The 22,983-nt window shown below is 40.5% G+C and overlaps 1 protein-coding gene across 2 annotated transcripts in view; it reads left to right on the plus strand.

The window, feature by feature from the left end:
• sntb2 (syntrophin, beta 2) overlaps positions 1 to 22,346 on the plus strand; it is a 180,702-nt gene extending 158,356 nt beyond the window's left edge. For both annotated transcript variants that reach the window (XM_088377780.1, XM_088377781.1), the window contains exons 6-7: positions 15,933 to 16,123; positions 17,160 to 22,346. In XM_088377780.1, the coding sequence (XP_088233906.1) occupies positions 15,933 to 16,123; positions 17,160 to 17,252 (284 nt within the window). In that variant the 3' untranslated portion in view covers positions 17,253 to 22,346. The remainder of the gene's footprint in view (positions 1 to 15,932; positions 16,124 to 17,159) is intronic.
• The last annotated feature ends 637 nt before the right edge of the window (positions 22,347 to 22,983 follow it).

Genomic DNA, 22,983 nt, shown 5'->3' on the forward strand with positions numbered 1-22,983 from the left:
GTAGATTTGTGGCTGTTTGTGTGACTTTATATAAATTGAATCCAATTCAATAAAAAAATGTTTCTGCATAAGAAAATCAATCCTCTTCATATTAAGAGTATCAAATTTTGCTAAAATATAATGTATTAGGGGAAAAAAATTCAAGGGATTTTTTTACAATAAATAAAAGGTGCAATTAATTATGAGTTAACAATGCAAAGAATGTGATTAATCACAATTAAATATTTTAATTGCTCGAGTTCACTATTACTTTCATATGCATACTCCTGCAGGAGAATGAGGAATCTGCTACCCATTTGAACCTAAATGAAATTCTATTCTAATTTGCCCTGTGATAAGTATTTTCATACCATTTGGTAATTTGGTTTAATTCTAATTGGAATACAAGGGTCTACGTAAACCTGACTGGTTTGAATTTAATCTGTATCGGACATTTGCAAACAGTTATTTTTACTGGGGGAAAATAACAAGCTACATTTGCCTCAATTTCTGACATAGAGTGGGGCAAAAAAGTATTTAGTCAGCCACCAATTGTGCAAGTTCTCCCACTTACAAGATGAGAGATGCCTGTAATTTTCATCATAGGTGCACTTCAACTATGAGAGACAAAATAAATAAATAAATAAATAAATAAATAAATAAATAAATAAAAACGGAAACTCACATTGTCTGATTAAAAAAAAAAAGATTTAAGATTAAGATTCAAGAGTTTTTATTCACCATGTTTGAGTGTGCGAAACAAGGAATTTGACTTCGGTACATCACAGCCTCTGTTCAACAATTAGGTGACGAACAACATTCAGGACATGTGAAAAATGACAAATATTCTCAAACATCCCCTGATCTTAAACTCTCAAGAGGGCAAGGAAAAACTCAAAACTCCAGCTAGGGGAAATGAGAAACCTTGAGAAGAGACCACAGATGGGAGGGTCCCTCTTCCAGGATGACCAGGCTGCAATGGATGCAGAGAGGACACATAGTACAAACAGTGTAGACAATTCAAAAAAGGTGTGGAGAGCAGGATGTTATTGCACAGCAATGACTCTGAGACTCTAAGAGTGGTGTGAGTTCATCAGAGCAACAGCCTGGGGGAAGAAGCTGTCTCTGTGTCTGCTGGTTTTGGCGTACAGAGCTCTATAACGCCGTCCGGAGGGGGGTAGTTCAAACAGACTGCAACCTGGGTGAGAAGGGTATGTAGAGATGTTCCATGCACGTTTCCTGGTCCTGGACAGGTACAAGTCTTGGATAGATGGGAGGTTGATTCCAATTATCTTTTCTGCAGTCCTGATTGTCCGTTGCAGTCTGTGCTTGTCTTGTTTGGAGGCCGATCCAAACCAGACAGTGATGGAGGTGCAGAGGACAGACTGGATGATGGCAGTGTAGAAGGTCTTCAGCAGCTCCCGCGGCAGGTTGAACTTCTTGAGCTGTCTCAGGAAGTACAGCCTCTGCTGGGCCTTCATCTGGACAGAGTCTATGTGGCCGGTCCATTTCAGGTCCCGAGAGATTGTGGATCCCAGGAACTTGAAGGTGTCTGTAGAGAGAATAGTATTACTGCGGATAGTGAGGGGTGGAAGTGGTGAAGGGTCTCGTCTGAAGTCCACTGTCATCTCCACGGTCTTGAGCGGGTTCAGCTAATTTGCAAATTAGGGTGGAAAATAAAGTCAAAGTCAAAGTCAAAGTCAGCTTTATTGTCAATTTCTCCACATGCCAAAGACACACAAAGAAACCGAAATTTCGTTCCCCCCTATCCCACGGTGACAAGACATGGCTCACAACAGACAAACAGTAAACAAGTATAACAAAAGCGTGCTGAATAAATAATGAATAAATAACACAACAATAAATAAATAAATAATTAATTAAGAGGAGCGTAAAAACGCGTACAGCAGACATTCCCGAAAATAGCGCAACAGTGCCGCACGCTACGCAGAAGGGGGTAGCGAGTTCAGGGCCCTAACAGCCTGGAGAAAGAAGCTGTTGGCGAGTCTGGTGGTGCGGGAGCGCAGGCTCCTGTACCTCTTCCCAGAGGGCAGAAGGTCAAACAAGGAGTGAGCCGGGTGACTCACATCTCTGGCAATCGAGGTTGCCTTGCGGGCGAGATGGTAGGTGTAAATGTCCTTCAGGGAGGGACATTTGATAAGTGTTTGATCAATAACGTTCATATTAATACTTTGTTATATACCCTTTGTTGGGAATGACAGAGGACAAACGTTTTCTGTAAGTCTTTACAAGGTTTTCCACACACTGTTGCTGGTATTTTGGCTCATTCCTCCATGCAGATTTCATCTACAGCAGTGATGTTTTGAGGCTGTCGTCGGGCAACACGGACTTTCAACTCCCTCCAAAGATTTTCTATGGGGCTGAGATCTGGAGACTGGCTAGGCCACTCCAAGACCTTGAAATGCTTCTTACGAAGCCACTCCTTTGTTTCCCGGGCGGTGTGTTTGGGATCATTGTCATGCTGAAAGACCCAGCCACGTTTCATCTTCAATGCTCTTGCCGATGGAAGGATGTTCTCACTAAAAATCTCACGATAGGTGGCCCCATTCATTCTTTCCTTCACACGGATCAGTCATCCTGGTCCCCTTGCAGAAAGTCAGCCCCAAAGCATGATGTTTCCATCCCCATGCTTCACAGTAGTAGGTATGGTGTTCTTTGGATGCAACTCTGCATTCTTTCTCCTCCAAACATGACGAGTTGAGTTGTTACCAAAGAGTTCTATTTTGGTTTCATCAGACCTTATGACATGCTCCCAATCTTCTGGATCATCCAAATGCTGTCTATTTAAGCAGGGGGACACGTCTGGCACTGCAGGATTTGAGTCCCTGGTGACGTAGTGTGTTACTGATGGTAGTCTTTGTTACTTTGGTCTCATCTCTTACAGGTCATTCACTAGGTCCCCCCGTGTGTTTCTGGGATTTGTGTGCACCGTTCTTGTGATCATTTTGACCCCACAGGGTGCGATCTTGCGTGGAGCCCCAGGTCGAGGGAGATTATCTGTGGTCTTATATGTCTTCCATTTTCTAATAATTGCTCCCACAGTTGATTTCTTCGCACCAAGCTGCTTGCCTATTGCAGATTTAGTCTTCCCTGGCTGGTGCAGGTCTACATTTTTTTTTCTTTTTTCCTTTGACAGCTCTTTAGTCTTGGCTATTGTGGCCCAGCGACAGCCCCAAAACATCACTGCTCTAGAGGAGATCTGCAGATTGTTTTTAAATTTTGTCTCTCATAGTTGAATTGTACCTATGATGAAACTTACAGGCATCTCTTATCTTGTAAGTGGGAGAACTTGCACAATTGGTGGCTGACTAAATACTTTTTTGCCCCACAGTATCATAATTTGTTTGTGCATTTTCTGCACTCACATTTGAAGCCTTGTCCTGTTCTTCGAATTAAAGGGATGGAAATTTAACAATACTCTATTAAAATCTGATTAATTAATTGAAAAAAAAACTGTAACAGATTAATAGATTAAGAAAAATTGTCACGTCCAACCTCCTGGTAACTCCACTTATTACACACACGTCCACACCCCGCCAATTGAGCCAAATCACGCACACCTGTGGCTGGCTTGATTGACTGGGCTATTTAAACCCTGCCAGCAGGACTCTCTATCAGTCTGTCCTGTGATGCTATCTAGTGATGGGTCCATGAGGCGTTGTGTGTCGTCCCGACACATTGGCAAACTGTATTGACACTGTGTCGATACTGTGTCGCTTACTGCTGACACCCGCTGGACCTTAAAAATACTACAGGCAACCCTGTTGACAGACACGACTGACACTGATTTGATGACTTAGTATATACATGAACTAATTTAAGTAATTCTATTTTATATTGTATTGTTTCACATATTCATTTAAATTGAAAATATTTTTTATTTGTTCAATCAATAATGTGAACATGTATCGTAACATGAAAATCTAAGTGAACGTGTTGTGAAAGAGGATGCTTGTGCACTGAGATTTGTTTTTTACTATTTTTTATTTAAAACTAAGTTTTTCCAATGTTTTGAAATTGAGCCTGTTGCGCTTTTTGGACACAATTTCTCCCGCCGTTGAAAACACACACTCACACGGCACAGATGAGGATGGAGTGCAGAGTAGTGGGTCTTTTGATTGTCCCAGTATCTGACTTGGGGCTGCTCCATAATTCTTGATAACTTCGAGGATGAACCGCAAAAGATCAGATATTGTTTTAGCAGATCCATCCCGTTGACAATGCGCGTCCTTTAACAGAGCAAAAGCGCGTTTCCTTGACAGACTACAATGCTGCTCGTTCAGTCACGTGGCTTTTTTAAAGCGATACGCGCACCGACTCGGGGCTTCGCTCTATGAGCTCGACACATGCGCCGACGCATCGGTGTTGCCGGACACATCACTAATGCTACCCGTATGCTCACTGCTCTCTACCCGTCTGACTCCCGTTGCCAACCTGTTCCGTTGGCTGATTCGCGTTGTCTTGCCTGCCACCTGCCCTGACATCTGCCCGTTGTTGACCACGTTCTGCTCGTCGCCCGTCCTGACCGATCGCTTGCTTTCGACCACGTCCTGCTCGCCGCCCGCCCCGACTCGACGCTCGACCACGGCTTCGCTCCTCACAGGCACTTCCCCACGCTACTTCCCTGCCTCGCTGCGCTCCGGTGTTGTGCTCGATTTGATTCCCCCGCGAGATTTTGTGCCCCCTGCCGCGGGAGCGCGCACGCCTTATTTGGAAAGCGAAAAACTGATGCCGTACGGCGTCGTACGGCGTCAGCACTATGTTGTTTTCAATAAAAAAATGAAGAACTCACGTTTGCGTCAGCCAATTTTAATTTTTAGAAAGGATTATTCTCATTTGATGTCTTTAAGTTCATCCGCGTTCTGCCGTTGAAGCGGAGTGCATTCAAAGACCAGTCGTACAGACGGAACACTCAATCACTTCACCAAAAAGCAACGATATAATTACGTGAGCTCTTTGTATAAACCTCGATGCAAAGAAATTCCTCTTTTTGGGTATTACATGCTACAAGGAGTATATATTACAAAGGAGACTTTATACTTAATTGTGATCATCATTCATCCATCCATTTTATTACTCAGGTATTTTCAAAGCAAATTAATATTGTTGCATTTATTAATTTGCTTTAAAATTACAGCGCAATATAATTAAAAGCTGACATATAGCAATGTCAAACGTGTTCATTTAAGAAAAAGCCACTCACGTTTTGTGATCAAATCTTTCATAACGAGAATGATTTGAGTGAATTGATTTGAATGAATAATTGAGAAGACATTTCAGTTCTGAAGGCTCCTTTTGTCCCAAGCAAAGTGACAGGTGGTGGGGAGGGGGGATAAAAAATGTAACAGGAACTCTATAAAAAATGTCAACACATGAGAATTTGTGCCCCCCTCCCATTTTGAGAACGGTGAGTGCTGCACTCCAACTGTTTTTTTTTTTTTGTTTTTTTCTGTCTTCCTGGGGGTCTGTTCAGCAATGTGGCAAATTTGAACAGATTCCCTTGATCCTAGGCCAAATTACAGGGCGGGAACACTTCCTCACGGCGGCCCCGTGAGGATATGTCCCCCCCGCCCCCCTTATTTTGAGAATGATGAGTCCTGGACATCTTTTTCGGTCTGTTCAAGTATTGTGGCAAATATGAACAGGTTCCCTCATTCCTAGGCCAAATTACAATTTTAAAAATTGACTGACGCAAACGTGTGTTCATCATGTTTTTATTGAAAACAACATAGTGCTCACGCTGTACGACGCCGTACGCGTACGGCATCGGTCTTTCGCTTTCCAAACAAGGCGTGCGCACTCCCGCGGCAGGGGGAACAAATCCTCACGGGGAACCAAATCGAGCACAACACCTTTGTGGGCTGAGTTTGATGGGTGATGAGTCCAGGGAGGTGAGGTGGAAGAGCGATCCAGGGCGCTTGCGCGTGTTGGCTCATATGTTGAGCTCTTGATTTGTGAAATAAAGAGCCGGTTACCAAACCCACGTCTTGCCTGGTACTTTGGTAAAGCTACAATATAGTTCTATACTAGAGCTGTGGAATAATTGGGGCCGCAGCTGATGACGAGGCTGATGACGAGGCTGACGTCAGCGGCGCACGTAGGTCCGGAATTCACAGCTGTTTTTTGTTTTGTTTTGTTTTTTTTTACACAGAGAATGAATATTCCGGTGGATTGAATGATTTGGAGTGGCACGGATGGTTCGTTAAAATTCTTGTTTATATTACATTTACCGTAATTGCCGGACTATAAGCCGCACCGGATTATAAGCCGCACTAGCTAAAATTCAGGGATATTTCTTTTTTTTTCTTACATAAGCCGCACCGGACTATAAGCCGCACTTGCACACGAGTTTTTTACAAAGAAAGACAGTACATAGAAAGCCTTTTTAACGTTTTGATAACATACTTGAACATGTCTTTCTAAACATGGCCTGTGACGCAGCAGTAGTACCGCAGCAACGCGGAAGTGTGCACGCGAGTTATTAGCAAAGAAAGACTGGACACAGAAAGTTTTTTTTAAAGCTTTAATAACATACCTTAACATTTCTTTCCAAACACTGCCTGTGACGCGGCAGTAATACCACAACAACACGGAATTAACACAGCAAAGTCACTGAGACGCGGCGGTAATGGCGGCGGTTACACAGCAGCAACACGGTAGCACAGCACGAACAGGGCTGGTTAAAAAAAACATACCAGTAAAAGTACAAAAAGAGCCGTCTTCATCTTCCTCCTGTGCACTGAAACCAAGTCTTCCTCCTTAGTGTCCGATTGGAATGGCGTTAGATATCCTTCGCCTCACACTTTCTCAGTCTCTCTTTCGTCGTCGCTTTTATGCATTTCTTCGAGTGTGAAGAGGGTCTGTTCATGCTAATCTTATTCATGCACGAAGTGCTACATTATATTAAACTAGCGAGCGACACGTATAGCTTAAAAGCGGCATCATATTCATTTATTTTATCCCCCATAATGACGGTTTATGTATAAAAGCTTCCTGTCTTTGTGTTAATGTGGGTGTGTGCGTGATGCGCGAGACGTCTTCTTCGGCGCATTATCTCTTCTTCGTCTGTCTCGCTCTTGCTTCCTGCTAGAGCGCTCCCTGGAGAGCGGAGGCCGTAAAAATCCATAAGTACGCTCCAGAGTAGACACAAGATAATGTCATCAACATCGACTGCCTTTGGCTTAAAAGCTGCATCATATGCATTTATTTTGTCCCCCATGATGACGGTTTGTGTATAAAGGCTTCCTTTCAGTAATGTCCGTCTTGATCGCGTGATGCGCGAAATGTAAACAAAAACTAGCACGTCTTCTTCGGCGCATTATCTCTTCTTCGCCTGTCTCGCTCTTGCTTCTTGCTAGAGCGCCTCCTGGAGGCCGGAGGCCGTAAAAATCCATAAGTACGCCGCGCCGCCGTTTAAGGTTCAAAGTAACCTTCTGAATAAAATGCATTAAAAGTTCACATTCATTACAACCTGTTTTTGGTGAGCAAAATGTCAGAAGAATTGAATTTAAATGCTGATTGATTGGGTTTTAATACAATGCAGATTACTTCACTGGTTTCTTTTATATCAAACAAGTTATTATCAAACAACTTGTTTGATTTAAAAGAAACCAGTGAAGTGATTAAAAAAAGGAAAAACAAGATGAACTTAGTACAATTACAATGCAGATTGTCCAAACAGCGCCACTGCTTTGTGTAATCTCTGAGTGATATGGCAGAGTAAGAGAAAGGGTTTAGAGCACAGGTGTCAAACTCAAGGCCCGGGGGCCAGATACGGCCCACCACATCATTCTATGTGGCCCGCAAAGACAAATTGTGCATCAAATTCGTGTGTCATTACTAGAATTGCAAATTGTCTTCACTTTTAATAATAGCTTTTTTTAGAAATATTTGACCAGTTTTTACTCGTCTGATTTGAAAACGAGTTATTTGTCAGTTTGTTTTGTAGCTTTTACTGTATATAATAGTGTTAAGAGTAAAAGTGATCAAGTCATCACAAAAATCACGAAAAAAATCTTATATAAGCCGCACCTGACTATAAGCCGCAGGGTCCAAAATTTTGGGAAAAAGTCGCGGCTTATAGTCCGGCAATTACGGTATTTGATATATCTAGTCTGACGTCAGTAGCCTACGTAGTCCGGCGTCAACAGCTGTGTACTTTTCTTTTTTTTTTACACAGAGGAAAAATATTCGGATAGATTTAATGATTTAGAGGGTCACGGATGGTTTGTTAAAATTGTTCTTTATATTACATTTATTTGATATATCTAGTCTGACGTCAGCGGCGCACATAGTCTTTCCGACGTCAACAGCCGTGTGTGTGTGTGTGTGTGTGTGTGTGTGTGTGTGTGTGTGTGTGTGTGTGTGTGTGTGTGTGTGTGTGTTTAAGTGACATGACGAAGATTCCATTGGATTTAAAGATTTGGAGTGACACGGATGGTTTGATAAAATTGTTGTTTATATTATTGTTATTTCATACATAGTTTATATATTGTTATATGGGCCTGTAGAAAAATTTGAACTGCAACGTGCCGCTGACGTCAGATTTGTTTAGTTAAAGGAGGACGAACTCGATCAATGGCTTTAATGATTTGGAGTGACACAGATGGTTTGATAAAGGTGTTATTTATGTTATAGTTATTTGAATAAGTGTTAATAATACATCAGGCTCGTTCTCAGCTTCTCGTTTGTGTTTATGTCACGTTAGCATACCGTATCGTTAGCCTGTTGTTGTGGTTCATGTCTGTTTTTGGTGTTGGATTTTGCCGTATAAATTTCCCCCAAAATGCGACTTATACTCCGAAGTGACTTATATGTTTTTTTACTTATATATGTTTTTTTCCTCCATATTGTGCATTTTATGGCTGATGCGACTTGTATTCCGGAGCGACTTTTAGTCCAAAAAATATGGTATGTGTTAAAGTGACTATTGTGAAAACATGTTTTATTGTTACAATTTTTAATCGATATCAAACATGTATTTAACACTGATGTTCCATTTACACATGAATGTATAAATGTGAGCAAAGACAAAGAGGAGGCAGGGGTTGAGAGCAGGGACTCAACGCCTCCCCTGCCATCATGAAAAGGGGGAAAAAATGTTTTTATTATAAATTCATTTTCCTTTTAATTCCAATATTTTTGTATCATTTTGAACCAAAATCGCTGAATTTTTATATTTATTTTAAAACCGAAGACGATTCGCTCGGAGGAGCCAACTTCCTGTCTAGCCTCCTCTGAGGACTGTGTAATCACACGGCTGCCTATGTTGACAGGCTATGCAGTTAGACAGAACTGCTCTCTGTCTTATGTCCCTGTTTAAGTGTTCAAACACTGTGGTTATATTAACTAATTTCCGTAGCTAAGGTGACGTGACTTGTGTTTTTTGTCATCTGTCTGTAACGTCATGTTTCTTTAGATGAAAAAAACGGCTTTGAAAAGATACCTTACAGAGGCTACAAAAAAGGTTCTTCAGCATTATGGCAGGGGGTGCTAGTGATCCCGGGATACTTCATCTCCAGTTCAAATTTACAGTGAACAACTGAGGAGCAGTCGTCCATTTACCATAATTTTCTGACTAAAAGTCGCTCCGGAATATAGGTCGCATTAGACATAAAATGCAGAATAACGTGAAAAAAAACATATAAGTCGCTCCGGAGTACAAGTCGCATTTTGGGGGAAATTTATTCGACAAAATCCAACACCAAGAACAGACATGAACGAGCAACAACAGGCTAAACGATAGGTATGCTAACGTGACATAAACACAAACGAAGAGCTGAGAGCGGGCCTGACGTAACATTCAGAGTTATTCAAATAACTATTACATAAATAACACGTTTATAAAACCATCTGTGTCACTCCAATTCATTAAATCCATCGATCGTCCTTTATGGAAACGATGCCGCGTATGCGCCGCTGACGTCTAAATATTCTAAATATTACACATATAACGATATATAAAGTATATATCAAATAACTATCACATAAACAACAATATAATCAAACCATCCGTGTCACTCCAAATCATTAAATCCATTGATCAAATTCTTCGTCCTTTGTCAACAACGCCGCGCGTGCGCCCTGGCGTCAGCCTCGTCGTCATTCCACGGATCTAGTATATAACTATATTATAGTGTTAACAAAGTACAAGCAAAGACGTGGGTTTGGTAAACGGCTCTTTATTTAACAAAACAAGAGTTCAACGAGCCAACAAGTACTGAACTGTAACGATAAAAACATATACAAGTTGCTATACAAAATGAAATATATCAAATAACTATAACATAAATAGTTCACCGCCACACGGCCCCAAGCACCGGCGTGGACTTCCAGGTGTGTGGCGGCGTGGACTTCCATCCCTGGAGGTGGCACTTCCAGCCACGGAGGTGAAAGAGAGCTCCATAGAATAGGAACGGGCGTGCGTAAAAGCCATGTCCAAGCCCCATCCACCGTCCCTGGACAGCCACCAGGCCAAGCGCCGGCCCCCGACTTCAATCCACAGAGGTGAAAGAAAGCTCCGCAGAGTAGGACCAGGCGTGCGTAAAAGCCATAATAGTTTTTCAAACCTTCGGTGTCACTCCAAATCATTAAATCCTTCAAACTTTCGTCCTCCGTGTCACTTACAAACAAAGCCGCTAATGATGCCGGTAGTACGTGGGGCCCTTCGTCATCTTCGTCATCCCGTGATCGAATCTTTGTCCTTTATGTAAACAACCGCCGTGCCGCGCCACTCACGTCACTTGAAATTCAAATGACAGTAATCCCTTGCTACATCACGGTTTGTTTATCACAGTTTAACTTTTTGTTTTTTAATTTTGAAAATTTTAAAAAAATTCGCATACAAGTCGCTCTTTAGTATAAGTCACCCCCCCCCACCCAAACTATGAAAAAAAACGCGACTTATAGTCCGAAAATTACGGTATTTCGTTTTTTTTGTTTTTTTTCGTTTTTACATTTCGTATTACAATGGAGGATTACATATCCAAACGATTTTCAACTATGGATTTTTGGTCGAAGCAGGAGGTCATCATTAAAGGAAGAGCAACTCCAGAGTTAAAAGGTTTGATTCGGACAACTGGACTTCGGAACGGAGTGGTACGCACGATCGAAAGCAAGTTTTTGATTCCGTGTGCTTTGAGTGTTTTTATGTGTGAAGACTGCTCATATGAGATTTTAATTAAAATAGTTCAAATAAAATAATGAATAAGCCACACTAGAGCAGCGTTCCCCAACCTTTTTTGTGACACGGTTAGGTGCCGGACAAATTATGCAGGGGGGGGCGGGTGACGTCAGTGCCTCCCCAGTCATGAACCTTTTCTTAAGTTTTCTTTAGCTGTATGCAATAGTCAGCAATATTAAAATAAGAAAAGGCTTGCAATATTTCAGTTGATTTGTAATGAATCCAGAATGTATGACATTTTTGTTTCTTAATTGCATTACAGAAAATAAAGAACTTTATCACAATATTCAAATTTTCTGAGACATTCCTGTATATCAAGCTCAATTGCAATTACAGGAACTCTTCTAAAATGTTGCCGCATATACTGTTCTAAAAAAAACATCTTTGCAAAATAAAATGTGTTGTTTTTTTACGGGCGGCCTGGGGCGCACGGAAACAGTCTCGCCCAGGGAGTAATTCAGTGTAGAACCGCCACTGAGCACTGTTGTTATATTTCTCTGTTACATTTCCCACATGTGTATCTGTCAATCAGAACATCGTACAGTAGCGAGATTGTAATTGTACTGATGGTTCGCTTCAGATCTACCCCTTTTCCCGGTGCTCGGTGAGGGAGATTGTTGCTGAAAAAGTTCCTCCTTGCGTGCCTTTGGAGCCACGTGTTATCCAACTATTCTGCAAGGTCCGCCAGGAAGTCCGCCTGCCTCTCTCGCTGTCCCATTAATGCTCGATACACAACATGTGCATTCAGTGCTGCCATGTTGACGGGTTTCTGCATGCATGCTGTACTCTCGCATCATCTGGTCCATCACGTTCATCACGTCCACGCCATACTTTGTGGTGTTGTACAAGGTGACAGGGTTTGGCTTCCTTTTATGGATATCCTCAGTCTCAACCACTCTTGATGCTGCTGACAATTTCTTTTACTTCACATTGGCAACTGCTCACTTCTCAGTGCTTTTTCTTCAATGTACTCTTCTTCTACTCCTTCTTTGCAGTCTTTAGTCTTTCAGTAGTTGTGTGTGGAGCTGCAAAATACAGTTTCACAACCTCCTAACCCTAATCTTTATAAACATTTGATATTTAACTCACAAGGACTTCACTGTAAAACTGCCTTTACTGTTCAAATCTACTCTCTTAGCTCCTTATCTACTGCGTATCACAACCTACTGTACATGTATACCAAATGTAATCTACTCAACTAAGCTTGCCATTATAAGAAACACAAGCGAGACTGGTGGTGCTTGTTTTCAGTGACAGATGTGAGGTCCATCTACTTGACCCATTTATTAGCGATGATTACACTGACATTTGTAGGGCCTGAGTTTTTTGTATACATTGTTGTTGTTGTTGTTGTGTTTGTGGTTTTTCTTTTTCTTCTTCTTCTTCTTCTTCTTCATCTTATTGTTATTTTTATTATTATAATAATAATAATTATTATTATTATTGATTATAAGGGCCAGAGTAGCAACTACTGTAAGGTCACTATTATTTTTGTAGAAATTATTATTAGTAGTAGAAGTAGTATTAGTAGTAGTAGTAATAACTAACACTTTAATTAAAATTAATTTATTTTGCTGCAAATTAATCGAGCATGCATTTCAAATTTGAGTGACTGCAATGATACTGATAAGGTTATTCTATTAACAATAAGATATGCACCAAACAGAGACAGGAGACCAAGAACACAACCTGAGCCAATAATACTTGTTGCGCAACAAGGGCTAAGTGGAGCTTTCAGAGCTCCAAGATCTTTAGAAGTTCCAGTTCGACTGTGCTGCCTTTTATTGTATTCGACCTGGTAGGAGGCAGTTCCAAGTCTAACAATACCCTACCACAGTGGTCCCCAACCTTTTTTGCGCCACGGACCGGTTACTTGTCAGAAATGTTTTCGCGGACCGCCCTTTATATAAATAAATAATACATTTATACAAATAAATAATACATTTATAATAAATATATAAATATGATGAAATAATATGATATGACTGGCATAAAAACAAGTATAAACGACTTTTTTAAAATGTATTTATTAGTAATTATTTATTCATTATTTATTGAATTTTATTAATTAAACTCACCAGCACTGAGCTTGTTTCTCAGAAACGAGCCGGTCCCATCTAGGCGTAATCGGAGACAATGACACCCAAATTGGTTAAGGTTTGTCTTTTAGTACAGGATGCTTGGTCTCCATGTGCCGAAGTTTTGAAGGCTTCATTGCCTCGTTAGCTAGCCTGTCGCCACATATTATGCAGAGTGGGCTTGGCGTGTCAGAGTCACCAGTGGCGATAAATCCAGATTTTAAGTAGGACTCCAGAAATGCTCTTTTAAATGAAGCTTTCCTTTTCTTAGAAGTCGTAGCCTCTTCTTCTTCCGTCTCCTCATTGGGCTTTTTTTCCCTTTCCGAAGAAGCTTTCCAAACATCTGTTTCTTGCTCATATTTGCTTGCTTCGCGGGCTCAACTGAGGTGACATGTCACGTGACCGAGACGAGCATCTTGACCTGAACCGACGGATGTAATTGGGAGAGAATTGCCAATTTTTTTAATATTTTTCAAAATAAATTCTTACTAATTTTTGCTAGCTTTGCGGGCTCGACTGGGGAAACATGTCACGTGACCGGGACGAGCGTCTTGACCGGAATTAATTGATCGTCGATAATTTTTTTTTTTTTTTTTTTTATTTCTGTGCGGCTTGGCGGCCCGGTACCAAGTGACCCACGGACCGGTACGAGTCTGCCCAACCAAATGGAAATGTTTGTATGTGAGTGTCTTGACTGTGTGCGTACGTGTGTGGCAAGAATGCTGTCTTGCTTTGAGAAGTTACAATATGCGTGTGTTTTTATATGATATCATCCAGTACATTCGTACATTCCAGCATATCACTTTGTTCTTGTGCTGATAATCATGAGCAAACGCTTCACTCAACAACTCCTCTATCCACTCACGTTTAATTTTTTACCACTTACCTCAAGTAAACACTCTGTTCCTGTCAGTCCATAGTTAACTAACACCAATTTCAGCTGTGGTGCAAGTTCAACAAAACATTTTCTTTCTAACAAAATAAAATAAAAAAGGTAAGACACAACATTTTATCAACTAACATGCACACAGTCTAGAGTCTAGCCCTGAAGACATCTATGGACTTATTTTCAATCGTAGTGGTAGCAGTACCTACTAGTTACAGGAAATAAATGTTTTATTCTTTTTTTTTTTCTCCCAGCGTGTCGACCAGACCGGCTGTGGCTTCACAGTTCAGTTGTCCATAGGTGTGGTTGTGAGTGTGAATGGTTGTTTGTCTATGTACCCTGCGATTGGCTGGCTACCAGTTCAGGGTCTCCTTTGCCTACTGCCCAAAGTCAGCAGGGATAGGCTCCAGCACACCTGCAACCGTCGTGAGGATACGTGGGTCAGATAATGGATGAATAGATAGTACAAAACTTTTGTCTCCTCCAGGCTCGACTCCTGCAACGCACTTCTCATCGGGATCCCTGGCAAGAGCCTTCAAAAGCTCCAATACATCCAAAACAGGGCCGCTAGGATCCTGATGAGAGTGCGCAAATACGACCATATCACACCCATCCTCCAATCACTACAGTGGCTTCCCATTTCCTTTCGGACTGAATATAACATCTCCTTGTTAACCCGTCAATGCATCCACGGCAACGGTGCCCCTTACCTCAAGGAACTGGTCACTCTTCACTCCACTCGGAGTCTCCGCTCATCAAACACTTACCTCCTCAAAACCTCCAAGACAAACCTTCGCTCCATGGGAGACCGGGATTTCTGCTCTCGCTCCCCCCTATTGTGTAATGCCCTCCCAGTCCACCTGAGAGCACCACAGTCGGTTGACACTTTTTAAAGCGGTCTGAAGACATTTCTTTTTAAAAAAAGATTTCTGTAGCACTTTGAGATTCTCTGCAATGTAAAGTGCATTATAAATGTAATTTATTATTATTATTATTATTATTATTATTATTATTATTATTATTATTATTATTATTATTAAAGCGGCCGGTGCCGCACTGGGTAGCACGTCCGCCTCACAGTTAGGAGGGTGCGGGTTCGATTCCATCTCCGGCCCTCCCCGTGTGGAGTTTGCATGTTCTCCCCTTGCCCGCGTGGGTTTTCTGCGGGCCCTCCAGTTTCCTCCCACATCCCAAAAACATGCTTGGAAGGCCAATTGAGCACTCTAAATTGCCCCTAGGTGTGAGTACGAGTGCGGATGGTTGTTCGTCTCTGTGTGCCCTGCAATTGGCTGGCAACCGGTTCAGGGTGTCCCCCGCTTACTGCCCGATGACGGCTGGGACCCCCGTGGGGACAAAGCGTTTCAGAAAATGGATGGAGGGATGGATTATTATTACATTTTTGTTCACGCCAGTTGTGATTTGTATGTTTTTTTTAACAATTCTGTTGCACCTAAAGCTAAAGATACAATATCTAATTTCCCCTAGTTCATTTTCAGTTTTTTTTAAATACTTTAACCAGTTTGAAGCTATTTCAGTGGGTTATCTCAGGCCGTGTACACGGCTCTACCTAAGAAAACCACAGATATAAACCAGCAGACTGTTTACTCTCAGTGCAACAGTTTTGACCTTTTACATTTTCTATACCTCGTCCTGTTGCTAGACAAATACTTGTGCATTTTCATTATTTGTCGAGATGTATGGAAGAAATGCTGCAAGTTACATACAACCTACTCACCTTTCCACTCACTAACATCCACTAATTGTGACTATTCCATTTTTCCCCCAGGCTGCACATTCAACAGACAAGATGTCCGGCTGACACTGCACTATGAAAAAGGCTTCACTGTTATGAGCGAGCCAGCCGAACCAGCCAGTGGTGCTTTGTTGTTCAGATACCCTTATGAAAAACTCAAAATGTCCGGTGACGATGGAATACACAATCTTTATCTTGATTTTGGGGGTCCTGAGGGAGAAATGGTAAGTTGTGACCTGTAACATGTAACAAGTAACAAGTAACATGTGACACTAATATGACTTTCTGAGTATTGAGTAATTTAACACATTACAATTCACAAACTTGAAGTTAGATTGTGTTTTTGAAAGCTTTATTTGATTCAACAAAGAAATTGCACACAAAACTAGAGCAGCTATAAAGGGCCCTTGCAGAGATGTCAATATTGGGGTACTGGCATATTGGGATACCGGATCATAGGAATTAGATTTCTTTTAAAATTAAATAAAATTAAAACCTAGTGCAGTGATGGAGACAGTTGAATCGTTGTGAAGGGGGACTTGAGTTGGAAGGCGAAGCTCTCGATTAACCAGTCAATTTAGGTTCCTACCCTCACTTATGGTCATGAGCTCCGGATCATGACTAAATGAACAAGGTCCCAGATACAAGCAAGCGGAATGCCTTTCATCTGCTGGGTGTCCGTGCTCTCTCTTAGCAATAGGGTGGAATTCAGGGTCAGACTGCTGCTCCTCGGCATGGAGCGTGAGTCAGTTGAGGTGGCTCAGGCATTTAGTTAATACCTCCTGGCACGTCCCATCGGGAAGAGACCCAGAGGATGACCCAGGAGATGCTAGAGAGACTGGCTGCCCTGTAAACGCCTTGGGATTTCTTGGGAAAAGCTGGAAGACGTGGCTGAGAACAGGAAGGTCTTGGCCTCCCTGCTAAAGCTGCTGCCTCCACGACCTGACCCTGGATTAGCAGAAGAGAATGGATAGATACAGGAAAATACAAATCAAAGTGTGGTTCTCTCCATTAGCTTTTGTAAGCTTTCATATTGTCTCATCAGTGCGACAAACGCTAAGGAATTTGTAGGGGTCATGTGCAAACAAATTTGCTGGTCTCCGACTTAGGGTAGAGTGTTGCATAAGGGGATAGGGGAAAGCTGGTTGTAGCCAAGTAGATTACTCAGTTTTGTCTCGATGTTTCAAGATGTGATTAATCCAAAATCCACTGCTAATAACATTTGTCCCATTTTCTGTCCTTTTATTGTTCCCCTAATAGGTATTTGACCTCCACTCGGGTCCAAAGCCAGTTGTGTTTGTCCTCCATGCTTTCCTTTCAGCCAAACTCACTCGTATGGGCTTGCTCACATGAAGCAAATCACATCAACCTGAGTTACCTATTCACCAATGAGCCCAGGCACACCTTGAGCAAAAGATGATGATGATACCCTTACAAATCTTCACAGCTTTATAGTTCCATTGGACCTGACATCACGGGCATACATCTCACTACCACTCACTCTACCCTCTCATAGAAATGTGCCTTCCTTTCCACTTTCTATCCCACAGCAGCTTTGTCAAGTCTTAAAGTAGCACTTTACTTAAAACTCTCAGAATTGTATCAATTAAAAAAGCTTTTATCATTCCAGTGATCATATACTGATCAATTTAGATGTTATGGGCCATATTATCCCGTGTCCATAGGAGCGAAAAGTCACACACTTCTGACTGCGCAGATTCTCGCATCGGCGAATGACTTTCACGCACCTTCTAGGCAAGGCAAGGCGAGGCGAGGCGAGGCGAGGCGAGGCGAGGCGAGGCGAGGCGAGGCGAGGCGAGGCAAGGGCAAGGGCAAGGGCAAGGGCAAGGGCAATTTGTATAGCACTTTTCAGCAATCAGGCAATCCAAAGTGCTTCACACAAGACATGAAGGCATCAAAGAAAAATAAAACATTAAAAGCATCAAGGTACAGTTAAAAACATTTTAAAAAACCATTGAAAACAGTTGATTAAAATCAGTAAAAATCAAATAAAACAGGAACGGAGTTACAGTGCAGTATAAGTTAAGGTAAAATCAGCAATAGGCTGCCAAAGCATAATCATAAGCACAGTCTTAATTGAATTCATCCATTCATTATCTTAACTGCTTATTATCACGTGGGTCGCAGGCTTGCTGTCTGGGGGCGGTAGGTGGGGTACACCCTGAACTGGTTGCCAGGCAATTGCAGGGCACACATAGACAACCATACAAAAACACACGCACACACACAAACAACAACAACAAACACACACACGCAGAATCAGACCTTGGGATGATTCAAGTGTACAATTAACCTACCATTCATATTTTTGGGATGATACTAGAATATCCAGAGAAAACCCACGCAGGCACATAGAAAACTTCAAACAGGGAGTAGAACCCAGATTTGAACCCACGACCTCTGCAGTCGTCCACCGTGCTGCCATTCATTAAATAACTTGAGTAGATATGTTTATTAGATTTACCACATATAGACAATATGTAAAACATCATATCCTTCAAATTTTTAATTTAGCTAGAACTTTTTGCAAATCTGACTTATCCACAAAATAAATTATTTTCACATTTAAAAAGTTGTTCATATTCACAGATTTAGATAACATTCTCAGTTTTGAGGAAACGTACAAGGGCCAAGTCTGGACAGGAGAATCTGCGTAGACAAAAAGTGTGTGATTCTAGTCACGTTTATGTATAAATGACTTGCATGCAAACGGCAAGGTGAATGCTTATGTGACCTCAAATAAGTCATGTTTTACTCAATAAATGTTAGGATGAAGAATTTTAGACAATCAACAAATGGTGGCCTCATGAGTGACTCAATAACATAGTTGTATTTGCCGAGCATTCCAGAGCAGCCTTCCAGTGTACTTTTAACTTGTTTAATCAGATTTTTGGTTAGTTTGTTTTTATCAGAAAGTGACACGACAAGACTTTTACAGTCAGTATGCAATAAAACATGCAGAAACTATGCAAACAAAGCAGATACCAGATGTCGGTGTGTTTGTTTTACTCATGCTTCTTTCTGGCTGCTTGTCCCTGTCTGGCAAACACACTTCACTGTCTTAGGTAATTTCTTTATTTAATGAACAATCGGGGCAAGGGGGGATGGGGTGATACTTTAAAAGTAGCACAAACAGTATTACACTTTTTGTGGCATCCAAATTACGTGTTATTAGTTTTTTTCTTAGTTTGACTTGCTGACATTGAATTTGACATGAGTTTTTTTCAAGATGTTGTGTGACTAATTATTACCTCATTTACGTCCATCCATCCATTTTCTATTCCTCTTGATTCCAATTGGGTGACCTTACTTATATATATATATATATATATATATATATATATATATATATATATATATATATATATATATATATATATACATACACATATACATATATACGTATATATATATATATATATATACTATATAGTATATATACGTATATATATACTATATAGTATATATATATCCCTCTGTTAATTAAATACAAATCCACAGTGGTCAGAGTAACTCGGATATGTTCAAAGTAATCGGATCTAAAAATTCGATGAAAATTAACCAACAAAAATTAAACATCGATTTTGTATTGTGGTACAACAGAAGTATTTTTAAAAACTAGTTTAAACAAATGCTGCAATCAGACAATTTGTGTAAATTCCAGTTGAAACTTAAGCACCTCTCAGCAGGTGTTTTGGCCCACTCTTCATACATAAACTGAGTTTTTTCTCCAGATGGTATCATTTTTAAAACACAATGTTGAACTAGAACCACAACTCGAAAGCAATGCCTGATTTCTCTGGTTAATTTTTTATTAATTTTTCATTTATTATTACTTTTGTCAGATTCACGTTTCTGTTACCACTTTGGGTTTTTTGGTTCTTCACAGAGGCATAGCAACAATTTTGTCGATGTTAATCCTTTCACCTGTTAATACTTTTGTGTAACCATAGATCCATAAGCTATTTCCTCGGGCCCGTACACTGTATATCAAATGCACTTACAGTGGTACCTCTACTTACAAACTTGACTGGTTCAACGATCGGGTTTGTAAGTAAAAACGTTTGTAAGTAGAAGCAATGTTTTCAATAGGAATCAATGTAAAAGCAAATAATGCGTATCCCAAAAGTATCACCTTGTCCCTATTGCTCTGTGTAAAACACACAGAAACCCAAAACAACAGTTTTATTTTTGCTTTTTGAAATTTTTATAACAAAAAATAAATGTCACTTTATTCTTGACCTCCTAACTTTGCTTGGGGAGGGGGGAACCTGTTCTAATCTTCTACACTTGCTAAAAATACTCCAGAGAAGACAAAAAGTCAGACTAATAAATTATTGTATGCTTCCACGTACTCCTTGCAATGTGGTCACGTATTCATCATTACGTTTTGGTGCAATTGAGTTTTCCGACTGTGTGAGTGGTCATTGAGCGCAACCCGTGCACAACACAAGTGAGAACTTAAAAAAAAAAAACGTTGCGTCTAAAGATGGAAATTGACAAACACACAAGTGTGTTCTTCATGTTTTTAATTGAAAACAAGGTGGTACAGTCTTCCGCAGGGCAACAGCTTCCGTCCTTCACTCAATGCGTGCCCGCTCCTGCCGCAGGGGATACCGATTTTCACGGTACTTACTTTGGTACAACGGCTATAATCCATTGCGACCTTTACAATACAGTACTTCGCCATGCTCCTTTACAATTTCGAGTTTCATACTGATAGTCTTGGGAGACATACTTGCCGATTTCGAATTTCATATTGATAGTCTTAGGAGACATACTCGACAACACTATACTTGTTTTAAGGCTGCTAACGCGCCAAGACGAACAGGGAATGGCAGAGCAAAGGAGACAAGGATGGGGGCTTCAGTTTGAAAGTCGAAAATTGGTTCGTAAGTAGATGCGAAACCAATCGTGAGGCCCCGGTTCGTATCTCGAAAGGTGTGTAAGTATAGGCGGTCATAAGTAGAGGTACCACTGTATGTGCTCCCAAAAAGACACATTCGAATTAGCACACAACCATTCATATCAAAATTGCAGACCACTCTAACATTAAACTTTCATATTAAGGCGAGTGCCACAAACTATTGTCCCGTGGGCCGCAATTGAAAAAAAAAAGAATATATGTAAGACAGCAAATATACAATGAAGATAGTATAATTAAACTCTCCTGGATAGAAATTCTCACTCTCAAGCTCACCTAAAAATTGGTGCTGCTTTTCTTTGTCATACCACCACGTGTCTGTGCTTAACAAACTACCACCACATTTTTCTTTTTTGAGTGCAGATTAAACGTTTTTTTTTAAAGACATTAACAATTATGCGTTTATAACAGTTTTAAAATTTATGGTCCCATGGCGCACAGTGATTAGGTTTTGACAAATGTTTGACATTTTTGTAAAATGTTTAGTTATTGAAACTTTAACTTGCCAACATCCACTATGTATAGCAAATTAATTCTAATGATTCTTTTAGATTCTTAGTCAGATGTCAGTCGCTGTTTGGGTTCCCTATGCTGTTGATACAATTCATTTTATTCTTGATGACACTAAAATAGAGTGAGTTGTTTTCACAATTTTGAAATGTTAATATTTATATAAATGTTATATTTTATTTGTAGCTGCAACTTAAAATTTAAAATGTTCACACATTTTCAAAGTCTTAAAAGATTATAATCCAGCCCTATCCATAACTACTAATCTGTGGTAACATATTTGTACAGTCAACTTTGTATCTAGTAAAAACCTGTATTATAATGATGGAACCTACAGTTTATTTTGTTCTTACTCATCCCAACACCACCTCTTTAAGATGTCATTAATAGATGTCTTTTTGAAGTACTTATGGTTTATTGTTTCAGTCTAGATAATGGGATATTTACTAACAATGCAAAACAGATATAAATAAAATGTACACAACTCATGTTTTGTTGCCCATTCTTATTCTGTTGTCATATTGTTCTTTTAAATATGTGGCCTTGTCAAAATGTACAAGGATTTTGCCATTGTTAACCCTGACAGAATGCTGCTTTTGAACGCCTGATGCAAAAAAAATCAGTTTCCTCTTTTTCCGATTTTCTGTACTGTATTTTGTTGTATGATTTTTATCATCCTTTGAAGCAGTACTACTGGCATCCTTTGCCTCTGTAGGTTCTCTATTCTTTTCTTCATTATTAAAATGTATGTATCTTCTGTTTGAAATTACTGACTATTCTATTTATGCAAATGCTTCAGAGGATTAGTGTATTTTAACCAAAAGTAATGTCTCTGGCAGTTTGAGCCCAATACAATACAATCATTTGACAGAGGTCACAAGAGATGAAATGCTTCTGAGAAATGTCAAATGCAATGTACTATTTTAGACTATTAAAACAATACATAGTATGCAATGTAATCACAAATGATACTAATAAAAAATCTGAAATCACGGTTTGTGTGGACTTTTTTTTTTTATCTTGCTTGGCTCTGAACGAAGGCACACACTTCTTGCTCTGCTCCTGCTTCTTCCCTGCTTGCTGACTGTCTGTGTGCTGTCCTCCGTCTCAACTTATTCTAGCCTCCTGTATATTTTTTTCCAAAACCTAATTATGGAATTAGTGAGCTTGTCTCTCGAGTCCATCTACAAATTTTTCGGCAAGGATGGAGGCGGGGGGCACACCCCTTGCCCCTCTGCTGGATACAACTTAGATCCCCGGAATGAGTGGAAAGTGGTGTGCCTAGCAATACTGTCTGTAGAGGATGTGAAAGATGTAGGTCATCGGAATTCTGATAACAGGCATTCTGCTGTTATCGAATTGGCACCGTCCTGATCCATCGCAAACTTCAGCCGACCAAAAATGCATGTGGACATGTCTGCTTAGGCCAGTGGTTCTTAACGTTGTTGGAGGTACCGAACCCCACCAGCTTCATATGCGCATTCACCGAACCTCTTGTGAAATTTTTTTTTTTTTTTTCAAATTCAATTGTTTTTTACTGGTATATGAGCCGTGTATGAACATCACTTTGTTCAAACAACAAAGCCAACACAATGCATGAAATAAAAAAATTACATAACGTATTTTTCG

The sequence above is a fragment of the Syngnathus floridae genome, chromosome 6 (assembly GCF_059516105.1).
Source record: "Syngnathus floridae isolate MCC-2025c chromosome 6, RoL_Sflo_1.0, whole genome shotgun sequence".
NCBI classification, from domain to species: domain Eukaryota; kingdom Metazoa; phylum Chordata; class Actinopteri; order Syngnathiformes; family Syngnathidae; genus Syngnathus; species Syngnathus floridae.